At 40.6% G+C, this 23,319-nt stretch overlaps 1 protein-coding gene across 5 annotated transcripts in view; it reads left to right on the top strand.

Moving 5' to 3' along the window:
* Positions 1-23,319, top strand: part of LOC129763414 (titin homolog) — a 126,382-nt gene that overhangs the window by 77,019 nt on the left and 26,044 nt on the right. For all 5 annotated transcript variants that reach the window (XM_055762452.1, XM_055762450.1, XM_055762455.1 and 2 more), the window contains exon 3: positions 8,659-8,772. In XM_055762452.1, the coding sequence (XP_055618427.1) occupies positions 8,679-8,772 (94 nt within the window). In that variant the 5' untranslated portion in view covers positions 8,659-8,678. The remainder of the gene's footprint in view (positions 1-8,658; positions 8,773-23,319) is intronic.

Here is a 23,319-nt window from a genome sequence, read left to right as displayed (position 1 = left end):
AATTAATCAGAATTTCACCGAAAATGTTACTGCTTTCGAGAACTAAGCATTCGACTGCTCTCTGGACCTTTTTACCACATGAATAATCGAAATAAGCCACGATATAATTGTCACCTGTTAGAAAACAACCAGTTGAATGATTTCATGAGAATTTTGGCTCAAATTATCATGCAACCGTGAGTACTTTCAACATTGTTTTGTTTCTTCCATATACATTCCATACAGAATGCAAATAATTACGACACGATATTTTGCTTGCCAATACAGATACACTTCGCCTACTGCTCCACCTCTATATGTACCTCATTGATCGCACACTCAATTCGTATCAGCAAGTAAACAAACAAGATGGCAGCAGCAAGCGTGTAGGTTGATAGATAGTTGATGGATGGATGTTTGTCGTCGTTGAAAAATAAAAATGATGAACAATGTTGGAATCGTTAGCGAATAAGAGTTTTTCCAGCAATATAAACGTGAATTTTATATAGATCGTGAACAAATTCGTTATGGGAAAAATATGTAAACATGTATTGTAACATTTTCCAGGCCTGAACAGGTTTAATCGTACACGTAAAACCAATTGCTTGAATGTGATAACATAAATTGAATAAAATTTCTCCAAGTACTTTTATGCCATAAAAATATGTAAGAACACTTAAACATATGCCCTCCAAATTGTCATTTTTAATATTTACTGCTTCCAAAGTCACCCATCCACTCTTCTCTGAACTGCCTAGTATTTCCCAATTAGGCAAAATAGGGGGGCAATGAAGTGTAATGAAAACCTTGGTCTAATCCTGCCACATTAGCAGTGTTCTAGCAAATTTGTCGGCTAAATTTCAAGCATAAATTCTAACGACAGTTTTCTGTTCTCGGGAACGTTGATTTTAACGTTGGGAACGTTGATTTTAAATGACTATTAATGTTTATTTTTGTGATCTAAATCGATTGATCGGCACTAGTTGTGCTGCGACTTTTCTCATGCCCAAAACATCAACCGAAATACGGCTAACGGTCTCATGACAGATACTTAATCCACGGACTAGCTATCTCAAACTTGAATGCCGATTTCCGAGCATGTATTTTGCAACGTTTTCATTATTTCGACACAATAAATTGTTATTGCAACAAAAAAAATACACAATATCTTTGACCAATAGAGTTATCCAGATCGCGTTCAAAAATGACAAAGGCTACTCACAGTAGTACCAACATAAAAAACGTAAAATGTTCATCGAGAAGATTTGAAATTACAAATTCTCGGTATATACATATTTGTATATGTGACCAGAGCTTCAATTGTATCTAAACTTTTTTTCACATCATTCGAACGAAAGTGTCCACATGTGGAAACAAAAATTTCTTGTGTTGAGTGTACCGCCTACAAAGTATTTATAGAATTCATCTGATTTCAGCCCTAGTGTTAAAACTCTAAACCGTGTAGCTTACAAAACAAATATTTCCAAAGCCACCAAATAATTAGAGCCCCTTCTAAGCGCACAACCTTGCCATAGGCGCCCGCATCATTGTGCAACTCTCATTAAACCGTCCAAATACGCAGAATTCACATCCACGGTCCATTGGAGCACACTTTCAACGCTGACCTCCCACACTGGCGCTAATTCAGATTCAGTTCGTCGAGGGTCTACGCAATATGAGTGCAGCTGCTACATTTCTCCTCCCTCCGATCGGCTTTCGACCTTTCGAAGAATGCAGCCAATTAACGCCGCGAGGCAAGGGGCTGAACTAAAATATCAATAAAACCTTCGCAATCGCGTAATAGTCTCACTCTCCTCAGTATGCACCTGATTTGACATTCCACGACTGGGCGAGTGGCGAGAAAATGGCTGCTCATTGCCCCACTGTGCTGGCATCACTGGCCCAGCGCGCGAAGCCCATTCTCGGGAAGGCCTCAACCACCACGAGAGTGCCGTTAAATTAGGGTATTTAGTTACCGTTGCGCGCGATCCCCGGTTTCGCTCGGTGCTTCAACGCGCTCGTATCGCAAAACTAGTTGCTCCGGTGGGTTCCGGTTTTCGAGCCGTTTCGGGAGACGGGGTGTGATCTGCCAGCAGCAACGCCCCGGGGAAGGTTCGTGCCGGCAGGAAATGCGCGAGGAAGTGTGTGTGTGTGTGTGTGTGTGTGTACATTCTTCTCGGATGGAGCGAAAAATGAACCGATGTCCAGGGATCCTATAATTTTGTGCAAATATACGCACAATCTTCGATTTTGTGCTGACTCTCTAATTACCGACCTGCGTATGCTGGAAATTGCTCATCGGTGGGTCCGGATTTTTTTGCTGCTCGCAACCGTCGGATCCGCCGGGTGGGTCGCCGCGGCGGAAGAGAAGGATGCTAATAAGGAAAATTGAGCGTTTGATCCAGTTATAAATTGAGCAAATGATAGGCACACGAAGTTGCCCAGAGTCCACTTTCGGAAGACACCGTCATCGCTGGGAAGGTCTGTCGGGAGGGTTGTAATTAGCATAATTGAATAATCGCAGGGTCCGACACGATTAAATGGTGCGCTTCGCGGGATCCACCTTTGGGAGTTTTCTTTTTTATTGTTGTTGATGCGATGAAAGCTTCAGTTTTCGAACAGGAAATTCAGCGAAATTTTAACCGATACTGGGTCTCGGTCGATTGTGGTTTTTTTTTGAGGTCAATGGGATGCCATTATCGAAATATGCTGATTTTAGGAGTCAAATTTGTGTTATGATGCTCATTATAAAAATGAGTAATTTACATAAATTTTGGTACGGATTCATTTGATCCAATTTTTACTGGAGCAAATTTTCTGGAAAACAAAACAAAATAAGAGGTGCCTCTAGAACAACGGTACTCAACCTTTTTTTTCAGATGAACCACAAACACACGCTAATTATGGTGTCGCGGGCCCCAAAAAATCTAAATAAAGAAGGGTGGTTCACAAGACACGGCCGCATTGTTAACGTAGGAATTCTAACTTATCGCATTCAACTCGCCTTCAATTCAATTATCATTTTCGATATTAACTTAGGAAGAAACAAAATTTCATAGTTATCTCTTTAGTAGAATTTTTGATGACGTGATTTTGTTGTAACCTCAGAAACAGATTTTAATTTTCATATAAGGTCTCAGTTTCAGTATATCGTTTTGGCTGATTGCCACTGAGTCTAATAATTTATACCTCTCGTCTGATGCACCACCCAGCTTCACAAAATTGAAAACAAACTTCCATGGTTCCAATTGATAAAATCCCTTATGTTCCTGTATTGCGGTTAACCATTTTTTGCTGGATTATTAGCAAACCAAAGATGCCAACACAATAGCCAAAACGAGTCTCAAGAAAGCAACATAAAAAAAATGAAAGATTTCGAATGCTTATAACTCGAACATTTCTTAATAGACCGGAAAGATGTTTGCATCAATTGATAGGAATATTCTTACGCATAATAAAATGGTATTTTCCTAAGCAATTGAATAACTGTAAAATGTCGAGTGCTGTCTAAACGCTCGAACTGTCCCGCTTTGATTGGCCCGATCTACGGTTTCCCCAAACATATCCATCAAAACTAGGATATCAGGGAAATTGGCATTGCAAACACATGTAAGTTGTGGTAACTTTTGTTTTCGCCGACATGTGTTCCCTAACACAACCATTTGAACCAAGATGTTTTACATTACTTTATTTTTGAGACCTTCAGCCTCCTTTGCTGGTTCGTCTCGGACAGCTTTGAAAAAGACCAATTTGGAAAAATGAACTAAACTCTTGGTCTTATTTTTTTTCATTCAGATCTGTAAATTTGATCTTAATGATGATTTTCACTGCAAAACATACATATGCGTACCTCTTTTTTCGAATTTTCCCTTTTTATTTAAAATTGCATGAGATAAGATATGCATAGTGATTTTTTTCGGACTTTCCTATTTATCTCAAATATCCCTAAAGTATTCTATCATTCTAATTTGGGTGAAGACGAAGTCATAAAATATAAAGACGACGCAGATCTGATCAGTCGTTCTCCTGTGATGATGAGTTATACGTACATGGGAAAAACATTGTTTTATACATTAGATAAATAGGAAACGGGCGGAGCCTCAAATGCAATATTCACTCTATCCACGCTGCATTTGCTATCTCTTAGAAACTGGCCCTGTTTTCTGGTTTGGCAACATTACTGAAAGACGTGGTCCTACATCAGAAAATTAGGTTATTATTTTTCGTCATGGTTAAACGTACTAAATCGTCAAATATTATGTAACACCAGATGGCCAACCAGAAAAGCCTGCCAGGCCGCAGGTTGAATTTAGGTTAAGGTTGCGTTGGTTTAGCAGTATCAATAACGGTATCAAGAACAACATTGAATGACAGCTGGAACCCAACAAACATAGGTAGTTTCATAGAAATTCATGTTTTGGTAGGGGAAATGCAGGTATTTTATGAAAAAGGGTGGTAAAATGAACCAGTGTTTGAATTTCAATAATTGAACTAAACACCAACTGATACTTTTTGATCACCCTATTCTTGGAACATATGAAGTTATTCGAGTCACCCTGTTATGCATGAATCTGTCAAATGTTGATAATGATAAACAAAAACAGGAATTGCTCTCTCGGCAACCATTTGGATGTAATATTACCTGCATCGTATTTACGGGATTTCCCTTCAAATATATTTTATCCGACCTGATATCTTCCACAAATCATTAGCTTGAACGGCTATTCAAATATTCTAGAAGAGGTAAACAGATTTTTTTTTATTTCAGTGAATAGTTTGCATTCGAAATTTCTTTGTTGTTTGAGGGCAAAACGAGCCGCCAATGGATAACGACTTACAATGTTATGTTTTCTGAAGCTGATCTACCGTATCGCATTTTGCCTTACAAGGGGTTCCTTTTGTGACTTTGACCCTGGAAAAAATGCCACCCCAGCCAAAGCCCAGCCTCTCTTGTTTCTTACTACGTTTTTGTACATATTAGAAAATTACAAAGAAAAAAAATAACTTTAACTCTTTTAAATTTTAACTTTTAACAATCTCAATAAAGATTTAAAAAAAAAGATAAGAAATAACACATAAATCTATCCCATTTAGCATGAGTTATAAAATTGTTCATTTTACCACCACCATTGGATCGTTTTAATTGCACATTAAAAATATGTTGGATTTGACGACTTTTTTATTTCAATGTACTGTTTTTATTTTCATAGTAAAAACCGTACGATATCTTGAACAACACTTAGTTAGGCTTTAATATTCTTCGAAAAACGGGGATTTTAGCGGTATGTGGACGCAGTAGAAGAGCAGAATCCTTAGGATGTTCGTTTTATCACCTCTTCCCCTATTGATATCGTTGGATTAGATAAAACATTTTCTGATTTTGAAGGACTTAAGGGTTTCCCCTTGACTCAGTCCTCCACGCATCCATGCATGTATTCTCTTTGATCTGCTCGATCGACAGAAATTTCTTTCCGCGAAGTGGCAACTTCAACTTGGGGAACAAAAACAAGTCGCACGGGGCAATATCAGACGAACGTTTTTGCGTAATATGCATTTGAATTCCCTTAAATTTTCGTTACATTTTTCGTAGAGTAACCCCCTATATAGAAATCAAACTGCCTGATTCTAGGCGGCGTGTGAGGTGAGACGACAATTGTCACATAACCATCACGCAACTCTCCTCACTCTATTCCTACAGTCGTATCGGATGCCGTGAGAGGTTCATTTTATGTATGTGAAAGGATGAACAGTAAATGACAAGGTGTTCATTCTGCTGGTGGCCAAATCAGATCAAAGATGCCACATTCGCACATATGTCTACGAATTTACAAACATTTAACTTTTGTCACAATGTTTTATTCCAGCTGCAGGCTGTTTAAAATAGTGACAAAACATTCTTGGTTCCAAATTATAAACAAAACTGGCCAGTTTTGCAGACATTAGCACATATTTACAGATATTTGTTATTTTTATCGCAAAGAAAAAACATCTGGCATCCCAGAATTTTATTTATTTCGTTCAGAGGTGAGATATTTGTTTTGTTACAGTCAGTGCTTTTTCGTTGTGTATCGGGACATTCTGTCGAATTTGCAGCCATTTGATTGGGGTTTAGTTTGCTCAACAAGCAGAGTAAAACAGATTATTGTACCCTTTCGTTTGTTTTTGTCGTAGTTGCTGCTGCTCTCTGTGCTCTGTGTCCAATTGTTGCTCTGGCTCCGGTTCCAGCGTTTATCACGGCTCCTGGAATGGATATGTAGTTCGGTGATGACTCGGTGCTAGATACACGACACGCAAGATCCATGTAATAGATACATTGTAGAATAAATAAATTGATTCCATGCGATGGAAATATTTCCATCACATAGAATCGATCGAAGGATATCAGATTCTCCACCGCATCCACAAGAAATTCAAACTGCTTGCAATTCGTCACAAGCACTGATGATAAATGATACATTCAATACCATAACTATCGATTCTTTACGACCAAAACGACACTTACTATTTCTCTTCAATTTTTCATTTGTTTTTGTACGCTGTCGACACCTCAAGACATAGAAATCGACACCTAGACACCAAGACACCTAGAAATCGCAGTTCATGTGACAATCATCACGTAGATTTGAGAGCGGAAATACGGTGAGAATTCATTCAAGTGAGATTCCTCACAGCATACGCCTAGTAGAATCGCGTGACATACGTAACAATTGTCATCTCACCTCACACGCTACGCAGAATCAGGCCGAAAGACGTGGTCCTACGTCAAAAAACTCTAAATAAGAGATACCTCTAGAATAACGCCATTCATTCGCGATGACAGTGGTACAGTGTCGACGCCTGGTGGCGACTTTTAATTAGGGACCATAGTTTGGGTCCCAAACTCGTTAGTGTAATCTCTATCAGATTAGAAGACACGAAACCAGTTTTTAAATGTTAAAATTTGAATGAAAACATCATGTTATTTAATTATTTGAAATACGTATTTTTGGCTTTTATTTAACCATTTGTCTATACATTTCCAACATGAATATTTTCATTTAAATATAAAGTTATCTCCAAAAAACAATTTTTGCATTAGATTTTCTCACCACCTGCAAAAAAACAGTTTTTCATTTAAATAGAACACTAATTTGATACGAAAAAAAATAATTCTCATTTTTAATTTTGACTTCCAAAACGTGTTCATTCCGCCTGAAAATCAATCATTCTTTAACGCTCCCCTATACTAGTAAACGAAGCTCAATGCCGTCAACACGGATGTGAGCAACAAGATTGACAACAGAACACCACGAGGCCTACTGTGAAACGTAAACGCAATACACCCATGTGGTGTATTTCATCGAAATAACTATTTTGTTAAGCCCCTTTAACACATTTTCCTGGGGACAGTAAAATGTCGCGCGGGAGCATCTTCCACCCAATTGCTTGCAATGAAAGCCATCCCATTTCACACCAATCCTTTAATCCCAAATCACGCGTTACTCGTCCAATCGCCCGAAGCAAAAAAAAATACACAACAGCCATAAAACGTTACGCAATACTCATCGCTTCACGCTCCGTTCGAAAGCTTGTTCTTGTGTGTCCCACATTTATGTTTTCCGCATCTCTCGCACGCTCCGGAGACTGCAGCAAACGGCGGCAGCGGACCGGACACAGAAAACAAGAAAAAAAAGCATCAGCTACGCAGCTATACAACGGACCCAGCAAGCAAGCAGAGCCAGAGAGCCGGTGCTTGAACCCCGCACGGTCGTCTTCACCGTCGTCTTCGCCACTGACCATGATCTTGACCGAACGGCGGACTGGACTGGTCTCTGAACTGGAGGCAGCCAGTGAGCGAGTGAGAGCGAGCTAGCGAAACAAGTCGACCACCATAAAAGGGGGGGCTATTGCATATGGTGAACTCGAACTTGACCAGAGGAGCCATATCACGGTGGGAAGACGAGCGCGCGCGGCTATCCTTTTGTGGAATGCGAAACCGGCTAAATACGGGAGCAATAAATACACAACTATATAGAGCAGCAGCAGCAGCAACAATGTGACTGTTGCGATTGGTGTCTTGTCTGTTTCTCTCCCCTTGGTGTTGACCAACCCACCCTCCCGGAACCGTCACTACTAGAAAAAAAAAACACACGGAAGGAACCAGTTTTTACAGTAATAATAATTATATGCCACTTATGAAAAGCTAGCAGTAGCATTGACACGAATCTCCGCCAACAGTGGGGCTCTTGGCAGGAGACCTTGGGGAGAGGGTGGGAAAAGCCCGGAAAGTAAGCCAATCATCGATGACTACCGGTGATAGGTTTATTGCGGATGGATTTCTGATAGTTCAGCGCGAGGAGAAAGGCTGCCGGCGATGATTGCTCGGGGGGCAATTTGAATCTCTCCCACTGCTTTGCGTGTCAGTGAAAGTAGCCGCCACTCCGCACTGCTCTGCTGAGATGAGGTTTCACTTTCTGCGAACTGATTCCGTGTTTTGAATTTGGCAACCGGCATTTTGAGGTCACTTTTTCTCTGGTCGTCATTAGGTGATTAGTCGATCACCGATCATGAGAGAGAAAAAAACAACGGCCCGCGAAAGACGCCTCATTACGGGGCTTATTATTCGCTTCGCGTGCCGCAATTAGACGGATTCACATACTAATGATAGTGTTTTGTTTTTGTTTCGTTTCTCTTCTGCAGGGTGTAAGGAAGCAGCCGCCATGATCAACAGGAGTTCGAGCCTTCCAGGGCTCGAATTGATAGCCATGTTTTTTATAATAGTCACGCTAGCCGTGACATCACACGTTAGTGCTGGTAAGTAGTCAAGAATTTCCCTTTTTACTGCCTCATACGAAGCGCTGCTTTGGCAGCTCTTCCATTTTCCCGTAAACAGACGGAGACACAATTTCGTTTGACGAAGGTATCGTTCCACCCATCAATATCCATTAGCCTAAGGTTCTCGAGAATGCACAGTTGAAGTACTTTGAAATGTGTCTTCCGTTAGCGCTTGACTGATTACTGCCCGGGGCATTGAATTTAGCTAGAAAAGACCCGTTGAAATGTATTCAGCAGGGAGATTCATCCCAGTTATCGCAAAGAAAAGTGACTCGGTCCATGACAACCAGGACAGTATCTGGTTTGATTTATAGGCACAGATAGCAGTAAAATTTGTACAGGTTTGTCCCTTTATGGTTTGAAAATATTAAAAGTAATCTAAAGAGTGTATCGAAAAGTAAGTAGTTTTTGTACCGTTTCCGGACGTTACAGATCAATTCTTCTTGAACTCTGACATATTTTTAGACACTGTACCTTCCTTCTTGAACTTGACCTTGACAATTGCCCAGTAACGTTCAGTTGGCCGCAGCTGGGAACAGTTATGTGGGTTGAGGTTTTTCCGACGAACATGATGTAGTTTTCCGAAAACCATTGCAGAGTGGATTTGGCATAATGTGCCGATGCCAGATCCGGCCAGAATAGAGGAGGAACCTCGTGCTTTCCAAAAAGTGGAAGCAATCTCTTCTTCAAGCGTTCTGCCACATAAAGTTGAGCATTTATAGCCCATTTTGTGAAAAAAGTTGACGATCGCATGCCACACGTGCAAATGGCTTGCCAAACGAGCACTTTTTGGCGGAATTTTTCCATCGCAACAGTCGTGTGCGGTAATGGTACACTCTCTCCAATCGATTTGGTATAAAATTGAGGTCCCGGCAGCATTCTGGAATCTTCTTTGACGCGTGTTTCGTCATCCATGAAAATGCACTGGTTGGGATTGTTCAAAATACGCTCATATAGTTTTCGCGCTTGTGTTTTAGCACGATCTTGCTGCTCCGGTGTTTGTTTGGCCACTTTTTGCTTCTTATAGGTCTTTAGACCATGTCTCTGTTTTATCCGCTGAATCATCCTAATTGTGGTTCTGAACTTCTTGGACAAATTACGAATAGATGCATACCTATTCTTCTGAATATAATCTACAACTTTTCAGTCCAATTCGGAACTACTTGGTCCGGGTTTTCGTCCACTTCTGCTGAGATCTTCGAAAGCACACTCATTACCGAACTTTGCGACGATTCGTTTAACACTGTCTGGAAAAACTTCGTTTTTTTTGCTATTTTGTGGTGTGTAACACCCTTTTCGGTGCAGAATTTAATTTTTAGTTTCCAAATCAAACCACGACATTTCGAAAACAACTTTATGACCGCGACTACCTGACTTGTATTTCGATTTTTGTCTTGTAAACAAAGCGTGCTCTGATTACACGACATAAAAAAAGTTCACCCTTTTGTGTGTGATAACATGTTAAATGTTTGAGAATACTTTTCGACACACTCCTTTTTTTTATCCCTTTTGTTTATTTTAGGCTCATTAGCATTTCAGCTGTAACAGAGCCGAATTTTTTAATCGTGTACATGTCACATGTTTATCATATCTATAATTAGCACATTACACAGTTGCCATTTTCGGCGTTAGAGTATTCCCTTCTATACCATTGCATACGGTAGACATTCACACAGTCGCCATTTAGGCGTAAGAGTTTTCTATCTGTTCTTCCATTATCCAGTTAGACCCGGACAGCGGAGACAGTTGTTGATCATTGTTGAGTTATTTATAGAACAGCAGCCCGATGTTTCTTGCAGAGCAGAGCATTTGTATGGATGAATCGATCTTATTTCGACCGTGGATCGATCTCCTTCGCTGATGATTGTTGCGTGGACGTAGTTATTCTGTAACACACAAAGATGGTCAATGAGGGCCCTGAGTTTTGAACTCACGATCGATCGCTTACTAAGCGAACGCGCAGCCAATGTGGCTACGGAGACCCCCGACACACTCCTTAACAGCTGTCAAATTTTGATATTATTTTTCTTATTTGTTTATGATCGGTTAATTTTTTTTAAAGTAGTCATTTTTTCATCATCCGTTTAGCATATGACTATCTGCTATCCGGAATAGAAACTTCAATATTTTGTTGGTAAATGCTTGTATCAATATTCTATCAAGCTGAACCTGCTTGCGGACTTTCTCCATAGATCGTTTTCCTCGTAGTAGGTTGTTTTTTTTCTTGAAGTCATTTTTGCCGCTCCATCCTTTCCAGTGGGGCCCAAACAGATTAGTTCTGGAGAAAAATTGAATACTACTTGTTGACTAGTGAGAGCTGTCTCAGATTGACAAAGTCAAAATATTCACCATCGACCATTTGTGGAGTAATGGTTCGCTTATAGAAGATTCTTATTGCACTCCTTTGAAGATGCAGTTCGACGAAGGTTTTCATACCACCTATTTTCCAGATTCTTGTCACGGAAACTAAATCATCGCAAAAACGAATTGTAAAGATCAATTAATAACAGTGGCCTCATGGGTTCATACAGATCTTTAGTTCCGAGAGAGGGGATTTACGGATAAATTGCTACATTCTCGTGTTCATGGAAGTTTTCTTGATTCCACGGAAGTACTTGATTCTTCAAAATGTTCATGTAGACTTCAGTGGTCATTTTTGAACTTGCTCTTATGAAAAAAGAGGCATTTCAATCCAATTTGACGCAACCACTCCGCATACCAAGAGTCCAGAGTGATGCTTGGTGGTTTACCTAAATTTCACATTCTCTGAAACATCTTGAAATACACCTATCCGTTCGAGAATGGGATTGATCGATCAAATAGATTAATCGATTTTTTTTCTGATCAGAGAACACAAAATTATTCTCATTGACACTTCGTCACTCCAAGTTGCACCTTCTTCACATTGGCTCAATATGTTTCTAATCTCTTCTCACGTTCAACGGAGAAAATATTTCTCTTTGTTCGTGCATACCCATTCACTTCACATTCCCTCGTTTCATTCTTCACACTAAAGCGACGCTCTCAAAACGTCATTTTCAGAGCGAATCGGAACACTCACGTATTCGAGAAGTTTTAGGAGTGTATCGAAAAGTAATCCCAAACTTTCAAAAATAAAAAAAATGCAAACAGGTTGTTCAAATGTTTGGTTAAACTCGTTTTATTTTTTCCTATAATTTTTACAAACAGTTTAACACTCTTAGAATCGAATGAAATTTTCGTTGTTGTACTAGATTGCGCAGTAGGCCAGCGTGAGTAACCAGTTGCCGGCGCGAGCGGTGTAGTGGTAAACGTGAACAATAGGTCCTCCTTTAACTCTTTTACTACCACTTCTTTGAATGTCGGTCCATTGTGGTGAAATGAATGAAATTAAACTTCCTAATAGCTGTTAGCGAAATGAAACACTTTGACGATAATAATAAATATAGCCCTTTCGTTCAACTATGGAAGCTTCTACTTGCTGAACTAACAGAAAGCGACAGCAGCAATTAACTGTACCTTGTTTCTATGGTGAGTTCCTTGCGTGTAAAGTAATGTGTGATAAGTAAATAAATATTCCTTCGACAGTTCGCTACAAATAAATTGTAGGGGGTTGTATCCAAGACACGATCGCTTAGGACGTAGGACTACGCATTCGTTCTATTTAATTTGCTTGTTTATCATCTCGGATATTATTCATAAATACAAAGAAATTTCATAAATCACTCTTTGTTAGATTAGTTCCTGTGAGTCTGAAAATGGTAAATCATTAACCCTTGGCTTTGTAACAGCAGAAGCAACGATTCTCTCTTGCCTTTGCAGGAACAATACACGAAGTGGTCATATGTCGCAATTAGTTTCTTCATGACAATGCACACATTACACTTAGTATTCATTGCAATCCGAGCGGTCTTTTTTTGCATTTGACACACACACTCTCGGCCATATGCGATTAAATATTTGTTCCACCAGCACCCACCATTATTTCAAAATTTCTTAACAACCTCAATATATCTTTGGCAACCCATAAAAACAACAAAAATGGCCATTTTTGCTAGCATCAAGTGTTGTACTTCATGTTGTTTAGTGTTGCTCGGTGGTATCGTACCTATAGCCATCTTCCGTGCATCGTCAAAAAAGACAGTTCATTTCCACTCGACGCTCGCCGGCAACGATGTTGCTTCGATGACCACCAAACGGGGAGTGCATAACATTTCAAAAAGGTGGACTTTTGGCACCTGTTTCCATTCTTCGTCACAAATTCACGAAGATCATCTCGGAACTGAATCAGATTGTTTCGCTTGCAATGTTTGATCAAGTTTAGCGAATTTAGATGCTCGGAAATATATATAGGGTAAGTGAGACGCTTATATCACCATTCCTCACTAAAATTAGCAATTAAACCTTTTTGTTTCGTTGGCTTCCAAATTATCCCGAAATATTTTGATCTCATTCTTCAGTTCAAAGAGTGGAGTACATTCCCTTTGAACAACCAGGAGATTCTCTTTATATGAACGTATTTCTTTGTGCAATTTCTTGAATAAGCTTGAATGTTCAGTACTCCAAGTTTCAAACATTTTCAGCAGCAGTTCTAACAGACTCATACTGATGACGTGAGTATATCGATCAATCATATATGGAACACTTTTGGAGCACGTTTTTTAATTTTCTTTCTTCAAATTTTTATCCATGGTGCTAAAGGTTTCAATTCGTTACTCCGACCTCAAGTTATCGTTATTGTGTATGTGAATCGCACTTCATAGCCACTTCAGTATTTGTTTTTGACGTAGAACTACGTCTTTCAAAAAGAGTGCCAAATCAGAAAACAGGTCACGTTTTTATAAAATACTATTTTCCATGAGATGAACAATTGAATGACTGTAAAATGTAAAGCGTTATCTAAACGCCCTAACTGCCAAGTTTTGATTGGCCCGATTTACGGTTTCCCCAACACAGACTTCAAAATCGATGTACCTGCGGAAATTCGTCCTGCTAATATACATGCAAGTCGGGGGCATTTTTGTTCCCACCGAGCTGTGTTTCCCTAACACAGACTTCAAAATCAAGTTGCCTGGAGAATCCGCTTTGCAAATACATGCAAGTCGGGGGTATTTTTTAGTGTTGAATACTTTTGTACTCGCTTGTCGTTATGCAGATCGGAAAATGTTTCCCTAAAACGTACTTTTAAACTGAGAAGCCTGGGAAAATCGTCATTTCAGATGCTAGAGATGAATGAACTTTCGCGGTCCGAGAACTACGTGAACATGAGATGTGCAATAGTTCCAGAGGGATTGATCGTTTGACAATTCTTCCGTTCACATATTTTGGTAGTCTTAGGCATCATATCAAACGTAAAAGGACGTTCATCAAATTTATTTGTAACGAAGAACATAATCTATTCAAAAAATTTCGATGCATTCTTAAAAAAATATTTGAAGTGGTAAACAAGTGGATTGCATAATTTAATTGCGTAGTTCTGCGTCGAAAATATACGGTCGTGTCCTAGATACAACCCCTTACAATTTTTTGAAATCCATTTTTTTTAAATTCTTTATTTTTGAGACATTCAGCCTCCTGGGCTGGTTTGTATCAGTTTTTGAAATCCAATGGAGGAAAAGCTGTAATTTAGACAAGACAGACGGGTCCTTCGAACCACCGGTTTGAGTCATTGATCAGAAGTTTTGCTCGCCATACTAGCTCTAATGAAACTCTCGAGCGTCCAAGATAAACATCGGAAAAGCACGCCTCCAAACCTCATATTACATCCATTCAAGGCCGAGACTTCTTATCTATTCACACTAAGAGCCCGTTCCATTAAAAAAAACCATTATTAGAATGACATACCCGCGGCAATTATCTCGCCGAACATGATCCAGCAGGCAGTCTACCCTTGTTGAGCGGATGTCTGGGGACAGAACTTTTTCTACAATAGGCTTCCCAGGCTCGTATGAAAAACAACAACAACAACGCAGTTATAACATGACATCATGTTGACTCATCCAGCAATGAGTTGCCCGAGGCCAAAGTCCAATTATATGGCCATTACATGCTTAAATGTCGTACGGACAAAACTGAAAAATGACGCAACTTTTAATTATGTCAAGAGCGCAGAGATTAATGCTGGAATGATGATTGTCACTGGAATGTGTGACCGTTGGAACCGTTGTCAGAGTCGACAATGGGAATATTGGCCACGCTTTTAACAATCATACCAACGGCCGGAAATTGAACCGTTACCTTCTCTCTGTCTCATCCTGAAGATGCAAATTTTAAATTAATTTAATTTAACACCAAACCCTGCAATTAGGGAAAATACATCCCAACGGCGATGGATCAAATCAATCGGTTCATTTAATCTTCATTGCCGGTGAGAGGGGAGCAGCCCACAAAAAATCGTCCCATTCTGCAAACATTAGCCGCCTAATGGACAGCTCGGTTTCAAACGCGCTGGAGCGCGCGCACGAAACGCGTCATCGCACATAATGGCCAGTGTTTCGATGGGATAATTTACATCAGGCCGATCTGTAGCGGATCCGTTTGCCCGGTAAGATGGATTGGAGCTGCTGAAAGAACCACTAAATCATCCGAACGCTTTGGCCGGACAATTAACCTTCTCCGAAGTGTGGCTGCGACAGGATGGCAACGGCAAGTGGGCGGCACCGCCTAGCGGATTGGCTGCCCCTGCCGCGGTATCTTAGAGTGCACAGTAAATGATCATTTTTGCCGTCGGAATCACTCGCGCAGCGATGAGGATTTCCGGCCGTGTGCACAATTAGACGGTGGGTAGGTGCCAATTTATGAGCGACGAGGAGAGTCGACGAAAAGTGGTAAAATGAAGTTGTGCCGTGGGGGGGAGATGAATCAAATGGTCGGTCTGAATTCAAAGCAACGTCTTAATGGTGAATATTCATTCAGCTTCGATTGACACCGTATTCCAGCAATTGGTGGCCCTCACCACCCATCGTAACAGTGTTTTCCGCCCATCAACGTGTTTTCATGATATCCGTCGACTCTCGCATTCTCACGACTCATTAATCCTCGAATAATCCTCACGCATTATAGCGCTCTACTGATTAGGCAATTATATCACTCGCTCATCCAGCTCTTATAGCAAAATTCGATTATCAGTTAAGTTGTGTTGACACTTGACACGCGACTTGGAATGTGGCACTCCAGCAGAAGATGTCCGATTGCAGCAGGCCGTGACCGAAAGTGACGTGTTTCGGTCGTCGGGCAAAAGTTGTTTCGCTTTTCGACGGAAGACTTTTTGAAGAAAAGCCGAAGAGTTTCGGAAGCTTTCCGCCACTAGCAAGTTAAAACAACTTAAGCGAGTGAGGGAAAGAAAGTTTTTTTTCGGAGAATTTGGGAGGATTGTTCGAGAGTTATCGGATTCTGGTAACCCGGTTTAATGTTCTGTTTGTTGGATTATCGGAAAATCTGATTTTTCCAATGGAATAGAAATGTGGGATACTCTTTCGTAAGTAGCATACATAGACTTTTTGAAACACACAAGCATTAAAATCTTGCAATATTGTATTTCTTTAACACATTATTGCACCAGCAGCCCGCACGTATAAACAAAATACATTTCATAACAGGAGCGGAAAGTTTTGAGGCAAGAAGTTTTTGGCGTTGATCTAATTTATTCAATTTCCGGAATAACGACTAAGATATTTGAAATAACTAGGAAGTCTAAAACCACAGTGTCTAGAATTCCTTCACTCAATAGTAGTTCATAATCCGTATTGGTTTTTGTGCAAAACTTCAGAATTGTTTTGTAGAAATCGCTAGTTCACACCGTTACCTAACGATACCGTTAAAGGTATCTATAAAGTATTTTAAGGCCAATGCTTTTCATACAAGACTCACAAGAGAAAATACATCTTGAAGAAAGGCACTACAGCAATGCTCGAAATGACCCGAAAGCTGCTTCTGGAGGGGATTCAAAGCGTCGGATTGTGGCAGACCTCAGTATTTCTGAAGAAGCTCTGAGGAAGAGGTTCATATTAGTGAATGATTCTATGATTTAAATCTTTCTTCTATGGACATGATTTGTCACCTTGGGCGGTTCGGACCAGTATTTGAGAGTGAGCAGAGCAGAGTGATCTGAGAAACAGGTCAACTATTGCAGACCATTGGACAAAGCGATTTTTGATGGTGCCTGGTGTTTGTTTTTGCGGGAGCTAACAAAATCGGGCTCGGATCCAACCAGGTTACATAACTGGCAGGAAGAGATTGGGCATCTTGCTTCATGAGGATGCATCATGTGTCTTTTCGAAACCTACACTAAATCAGCCTAGCCAGAATCATGGGATTCAAAAAGGAGCAGTTCATCAACATCCCACCTCCTCGTAGAATATGCCTTCACACCCTACTAATGATACTTTCACCCGCTACTAATGATAAATCATTGATTTTCGTCACAAGTTATCTCAAGAGTTCGAAACAATAAATGCGAACTTTAACCCCGTACAATGTGAACTTTTACCCACACGTGCATCGATATGACCATGTTATGATCTCCTTTCACTGAAACACAACCCATCTCTGCGTTACGATATCTTTCCAGAAGCTTGGAAGCTTGCGTTGATAACTCCTGAACTTACAACTGGTCGCTTTCATAATTTGAGTTCCAACACGTATCCGTTAAGCGCGACAAATTCGAGCCTTATGGCACGAAATATGTTGGTTAACAGGAAATGATAAAAAGCGGCAAAACGTAGATCCTATTCACGTCGAAGTCCCTGGAGCTTTTGATTTTGTTGTTTTATTGGGGTACGACCTTGTCATTGGTTGGCTTGGCTTACCATCCTGGATCCTAAGCTGGCTTACTTCGTACTTATCATCACTCAAAGCTTCCGTCGAGATCCAATGAGTATACTACTCCTTCTGGTGTGCCTCAACTTAGACTAAGAATAACCCCACCAACATACCACCCTATAAGCAACATCGGAATACAAACCACGGAAAACCAACAATTGACTATGCAGAGACTTTTCAATTTTTACGTTTTAACGGGCATAGTTGACTAGAGTTACCCACTCGTAAACGCAGCATACTTCAACAGCTACTTCATCAGCAACTACTGATGATTTCTAGTTTGAACAATCCGTTGGACGCTTACTGTTGATACTTCTCTGAAGCTTCTAGATTCAACATTAGTAAATTAGTCTATAATGATGGATTAGGTCACATTAAGCAGCTTGTAAAATCATGAGGTTGAAGATTTTGGCGTAAATAAATTGAATGACAAGCCAGACAGAAAATGAATGACTGATGATGTCGGATCGGGAAGCACTGTGTCTTAGTAAAAGTTTTTTTTAAATTAAATTTTAAAATTTGATTCATCGAAGCGCATGAATTTTCATGTTTATGATTTTCTATACTGTAAAGTGGTTTCTTCCGACTGCAGATGCAGCTTCTTCGAAAGAAGAACTATATTCAAAATATTTTGGGCCAAATAATAGGAGAATATCGTCAAGTAGCATATGTACCGTTCTGAATCATATCTCGGACACTTTGTTCTAATATATTGAAATGCTTAATGCACTGATGATATATCTATAAAATTAATATCACAATTGCTTCTTTGGAGTAATCCCTTGATTTCACTATCATTTCATATGAGAACTACATTTGAATTATAACATAATCGACAAAAATCTATCAACACTACTCACTGTCGTTTGTGTTTGACGTTTGCTTAGCGTGAGCACGTAGAATTTACCCGTTCAGCAATTTTTAAATTTCTCCCGTGTTTCATCAGTTCTCATCATCGTTATCAGTTTACTGTGATTGCTTGGTAAGTGTTTCGCAGTTGACTATAAAATATAATCAAGTGTAATGTTATTTTCGTGCAAATTACAAATAAAGTGTCCGAAATTTGATTTAGTGTCCGAAGTGTTATTCGCTTCATTTGAAAAGCATTTTATTCGATGATTTTGACGTAGGACTACGTCTTTCATTTCTATACCGGGGTGTAAAATCAAAGTTTCGAAAACGAAAGCGTTACGCCGGAGACCGAGATTTTGAGCGTTAATAGCTCCTAAACAACTGAACGAAATGGTATGATAAACACTTCATTCGAAAGATAAAATGTCTACGCGTTCTATACTTGTTACTTTCTGATCCAAAAACTTGTTTCAATAGTCTTAAAATTGCTTTCAAAACAGGCTATTGAAATGACCAATCGGTATATAAGCGAGCGGCGCTCGGAAATCCACTCAGTTCTAATTGAACAGCGATTGGAGCATGTTGTCGCTGTTGCGGTGAAGCTCTTTATTTATCATGAAAGCGCGGATGAACGGTGTCACCAAGAGCCTGTTTGTGCACCCTAGACCAGAAGGGAATCTATCAGGAGGAGAGTGATGCCACAAACGGTTCCCTGGGAAGACATCGCTACACACACATACACGCGCGGCTATTAACAGGTGGTTATCGAGTTGGCATTAACCACTGGTGGGCTTCCAGTATCGAGGAAAATGTGGAAATATCTAATCGTTACTGAAAATAATCTGCCAGTTCCTTTGGGAATTTTCAAAATATATTCATGTGAAAGAGTTTAATTTAATGTTTTCTATCCATGTAACACTGTGACCAAATACATTTGGTTTTGTGGTTTTTCAATCAATCGCAATCAACAGGATAGCTTCTGAAGATTATTCTTCCCCATCAGTAGGATATTTCCGTATCCAATATTGGATGCATAAAACCTTGTGCCTCCAACGTAACGCTCTCGTTTTCGAAGTCCCCCAAATATTCATTCATTCAGAATGAATTCAGATTCAACTTCATACAAATGATCTCTAAATCAACGATAGTCCTACGTCACCCTTGCGGTTATACCATAGATATAACCCACTTCCTGTTTTTTATGTTTTCAATCAAATAGGTACCAAAGTAGAAAGCTTAAAAGCATAATGAACTATTTTATTAAGAATATCAACCAAATAATACCTGAGCATAAAGTTTAGACCTGTTTTCTGCATCATATGCCTTAAGCGTCCGAAATATGATTCGGAACGGTACACTATGTACATTTTGCAGCTGTATGACAACCTGTATGTGACAGCCATGTTTTTGGTGGCAACATCTCAAACATCAAAAGTATTTGTTTTCTTCAAAACAGCGATCCGCGTTGGCGGCATTGTGCTTCGTTTACTAGTTTAAGGGAGCGTTAACGAATAGCTGATTTTCAGTCGGAATGAACGTTTTCAAAATTAAAATTATGAATGATAATTAGCTTTTCTATATCAAATTAATATTCTATTGAAACTAAAAACATCATTGTTAGCAGGTGGGGAAAAAATCTCATACGAAAATTGTTTATGAAGACAACTATACATTATAATGAAAAAAATCAGTAACAATGTTGGAATTGTATAGCCATATGGTTGAATGAAAATCAGAAATACGTGTTTCAAGTAATTAAATAACATGATGTGAAAATTTCCATTCAAATTTTAAAATTTAAAAGCCGGCTTCGTGTCTTCTAATCTGATAGAGATTACACTAACGAGTTTGGGACACAAGTTATGGCCCTAATTTGAAGTCGCCACCAGACGTCGACACCATCGCGAATTACCAATTTACCACCATCTGACATATCGTGATGTCGATGATGAACTTTTACAGCAGAGAGATAGTGAGATATGCGATGACGGTAGGTAGAGTGAGATAGCGATAATCGTGCCATACACCTGACATTTTGCGATTGACTTTTTATCTACGAGAGTTGACGTTTGACGACGTGCAAGATAATGAGAAATCAATCAAATTAGCATTGCTCGCTTGGTGTCTATTCCATCTGTTACATTCAGCCCGGGTCGCATTTGCTTCCGCAAATAGAGTTGATCATGTGACACTTATTATTACTTCGAAATGGATTGTCTGGTGGTACAATTGTAGTGGCAATCAACCGTCGAATGTCGCAACATGGTTATTTCAATGTATGGAATCAGACGCGGGAAGTAAGCCAAAAATTACAAAACCCCGAACTCGGTGACAATATCCCATGCATTATGAACTTCCCGCGCCGGAAGCCAGCATAAGAGAGGCAGTGTTATTTCCGTCACCAGTGGCACCCAATTTCAACTTTCCCAACAATCTACACCAAACACCGAGGAAAAAGAAAAAAATAATAACCATCTTTCGAAAGCTGTGATGTTCAGTGTTCCCCCATCCAGCCCCGTTGTAAACGGTATCGACATGGAAGCTCTGAAATTTATTCCCCCCAGGGGGGACTCTCTATCATCTTCTCGTGTCACCATTGACAGCCGTGGTCTGGGGATTCTGTCAAGTATGTTGGGAAGCTGGATGGCATAAAGTCAACACCGAAGTGAGCACATATTCGCGCTGCGAGTTTATGAATTATAGATAGCTATCGTTCTTCGTGCTGCTCATCTCAGCTCGGAAGACGCGCTTGGCTTTCATCGGTCCCCAGAATGGCTTCCATGCAACCACCAAATTGGCGAGAGGGGGGGGAGAAGATTTCTATCTGATTACATTAAAATCCGTCCGACAGAGCGGTGCTGAGACGTTCGCTCCGTCGATGAAGAATAAAATGAGGTGCGCGCAATTAGGTGTTTCCGCCTGGCGCCTCTCCAACCCACCACCGCGAAATGGTAATTAAAGTTATGACACATTTATTTACCCGGGGAGGCAAGCAGTCTGCCAGACAGCCGAACCAGAAAACACTGAAAACGATACTTGATGAATATTCATGTCTCCCTCCTCCTCCATCTCCGGTAGTCGTTTCTCTAGGAAATCCTCGTGCGAAAGCTGGCTATGATTATCCCTAGGAAATTGGGATTTTATCCTGTCCAAACAGAATCCCCCTCTCCGGCGGCCTTATCTCCGGACGGCATCAGCCTACTTCCGTGGCCTCTGAACCCCATCCCTTCCAGGGGCTTTGGAACGAGTAGAAAAGGGCGCAGACATCGAAAACGACAATCAGAATTCAGCCAACCAGAAGGAGCAGAAGAGAGATAGGGACGAGATTGGACTGCCACCAGATCTTAATTGCATCCAGTCGCCGAGCTTTCGTCGAGCAAAATACACAGGCCTCGGTAGCGTGACATTGATTCCAATTTCTGCGCTTCGCCGTCAGAATTCTCGCTCGCAAAAAAAAACGACACAACGACCGTGTCTTTAAGTGGAGCCATAAGACTTAAATTTATTGACGCCACCCCACCTCATTCCTCCGAAGTTCTTAGCCGTCCCTTCGCCTCACGATCTTGATCTCTCGTCACACACCTCTCGAGAAGAAGTGAGGTTATAAGCTATCTTCTCCTCTCTGGCTCTGGTTATAACGGTAGTGAACTTGGCAATGAGCTACAACCGCGGCGTAAACCGGGTAGAAAATTGAATTCAGAACAGCAAAAAAAAAATTGCTAGCATGCAGACTCAACGCAACGCAGGTCGGAGGGAGACACCTTGCTTTGTTAGGTGTCCACAATCGGAAAAAAAAACTCCCAGGCTTCAAACGGCCCGGTGTGAACCCAGAGACTTGGCCGCTTTTTGTAATGTAATGATGAAGCCGGCTTGTGGATCCAGGGTGAACTTGAATGCGGAACTGCACGCAACAAGCAAAAAAAAACGAAACGCCGAAGAGTCAAGTATGGATCAAAACAAACAAAAAAACACTGTGAATGTTATTATTTGGGATGTTATTGTTGCGAAGCGGAGAGGAAACGGTTTACGTGATTGCACCCAACAATGGGGGATCACTTCTCCGAAGTGACATTTTGGATTTATGTGGTGCAAATTACCACCTTTTGACAAACTGGAGTTTAATTCAGCTACACCATTGAATTTCTCTGACGTCAAGCCCGTAACCTATGAAGCCATACGATCATAAAATAATGAATCACCCACCTGCTCAGCGTCGCGTTTCTACAGCTTCAATTAAGCTATTAGCCTTACCCGTGGGGATCAAGATTAAGACATAAATCACCCCACCGAATGAACATTAGATAAAAACCCACTAATCGCATTAATTTTGCCGTAAATCAGAGTTGTACCATGTGTGAATTTTTACTCAACCAAGAAATCGCCTTCAAATGTTGGGATCATTCGCTTTCCCTGAGTCATCGTGAGTGAATCGTGAGAGACTACTTTTGATAAATTGACGCGTTTGGCATCAGAATCACACCTTTCGCCCGGGAGATCGAGCGACAGTCCGTTAATTCTCGGTTCCCGACTTGTGATTAATCGCTCCCCACTTTCGGAATTATCTAGCCAATCTCCTATTTCTATTTTTTGAGCCATCATTTTTCACCGGGAACCCACACCTCGATGTCATCGGGAATCGTATTTGGGGTCAATTATGATCTGCGGAGATCCGAGGCAAATGGATAGTTTATGCGGCCCCAAATTGTCATCGCCTTCGGGGCGACAGGGATTCGATTCTGCCTCCCGTCAGCTGCTGGAATGGTTTAACCAAACAAAAGCACGCTTTCGTCGATCCCGCCCGAAAGGTTAACGATCGAGAGTGCACTTGCTATGCCGGGGTTCGGTATTCCGCGGTGACTGGCTAAAGGTGAGTGA

Source organism: Toxorhynchites rutilus, chromosome 1 (genome assembly GCF_029784135.1).
Source record: "Toxorhynchites rutilus septentrionalis strain SRP chromosome 1, ASM2978413v1, whole genome shotgun sequence".
NCBI lineage: Eukaryota > Metazoa > Arthropoda > Insecta > Diptera > Culicidae > Toxorhynchites > Toxorhynchites rutilus.
This window is presented reverse-complemented; position numbering and strand designations above follow the sequence as displayed.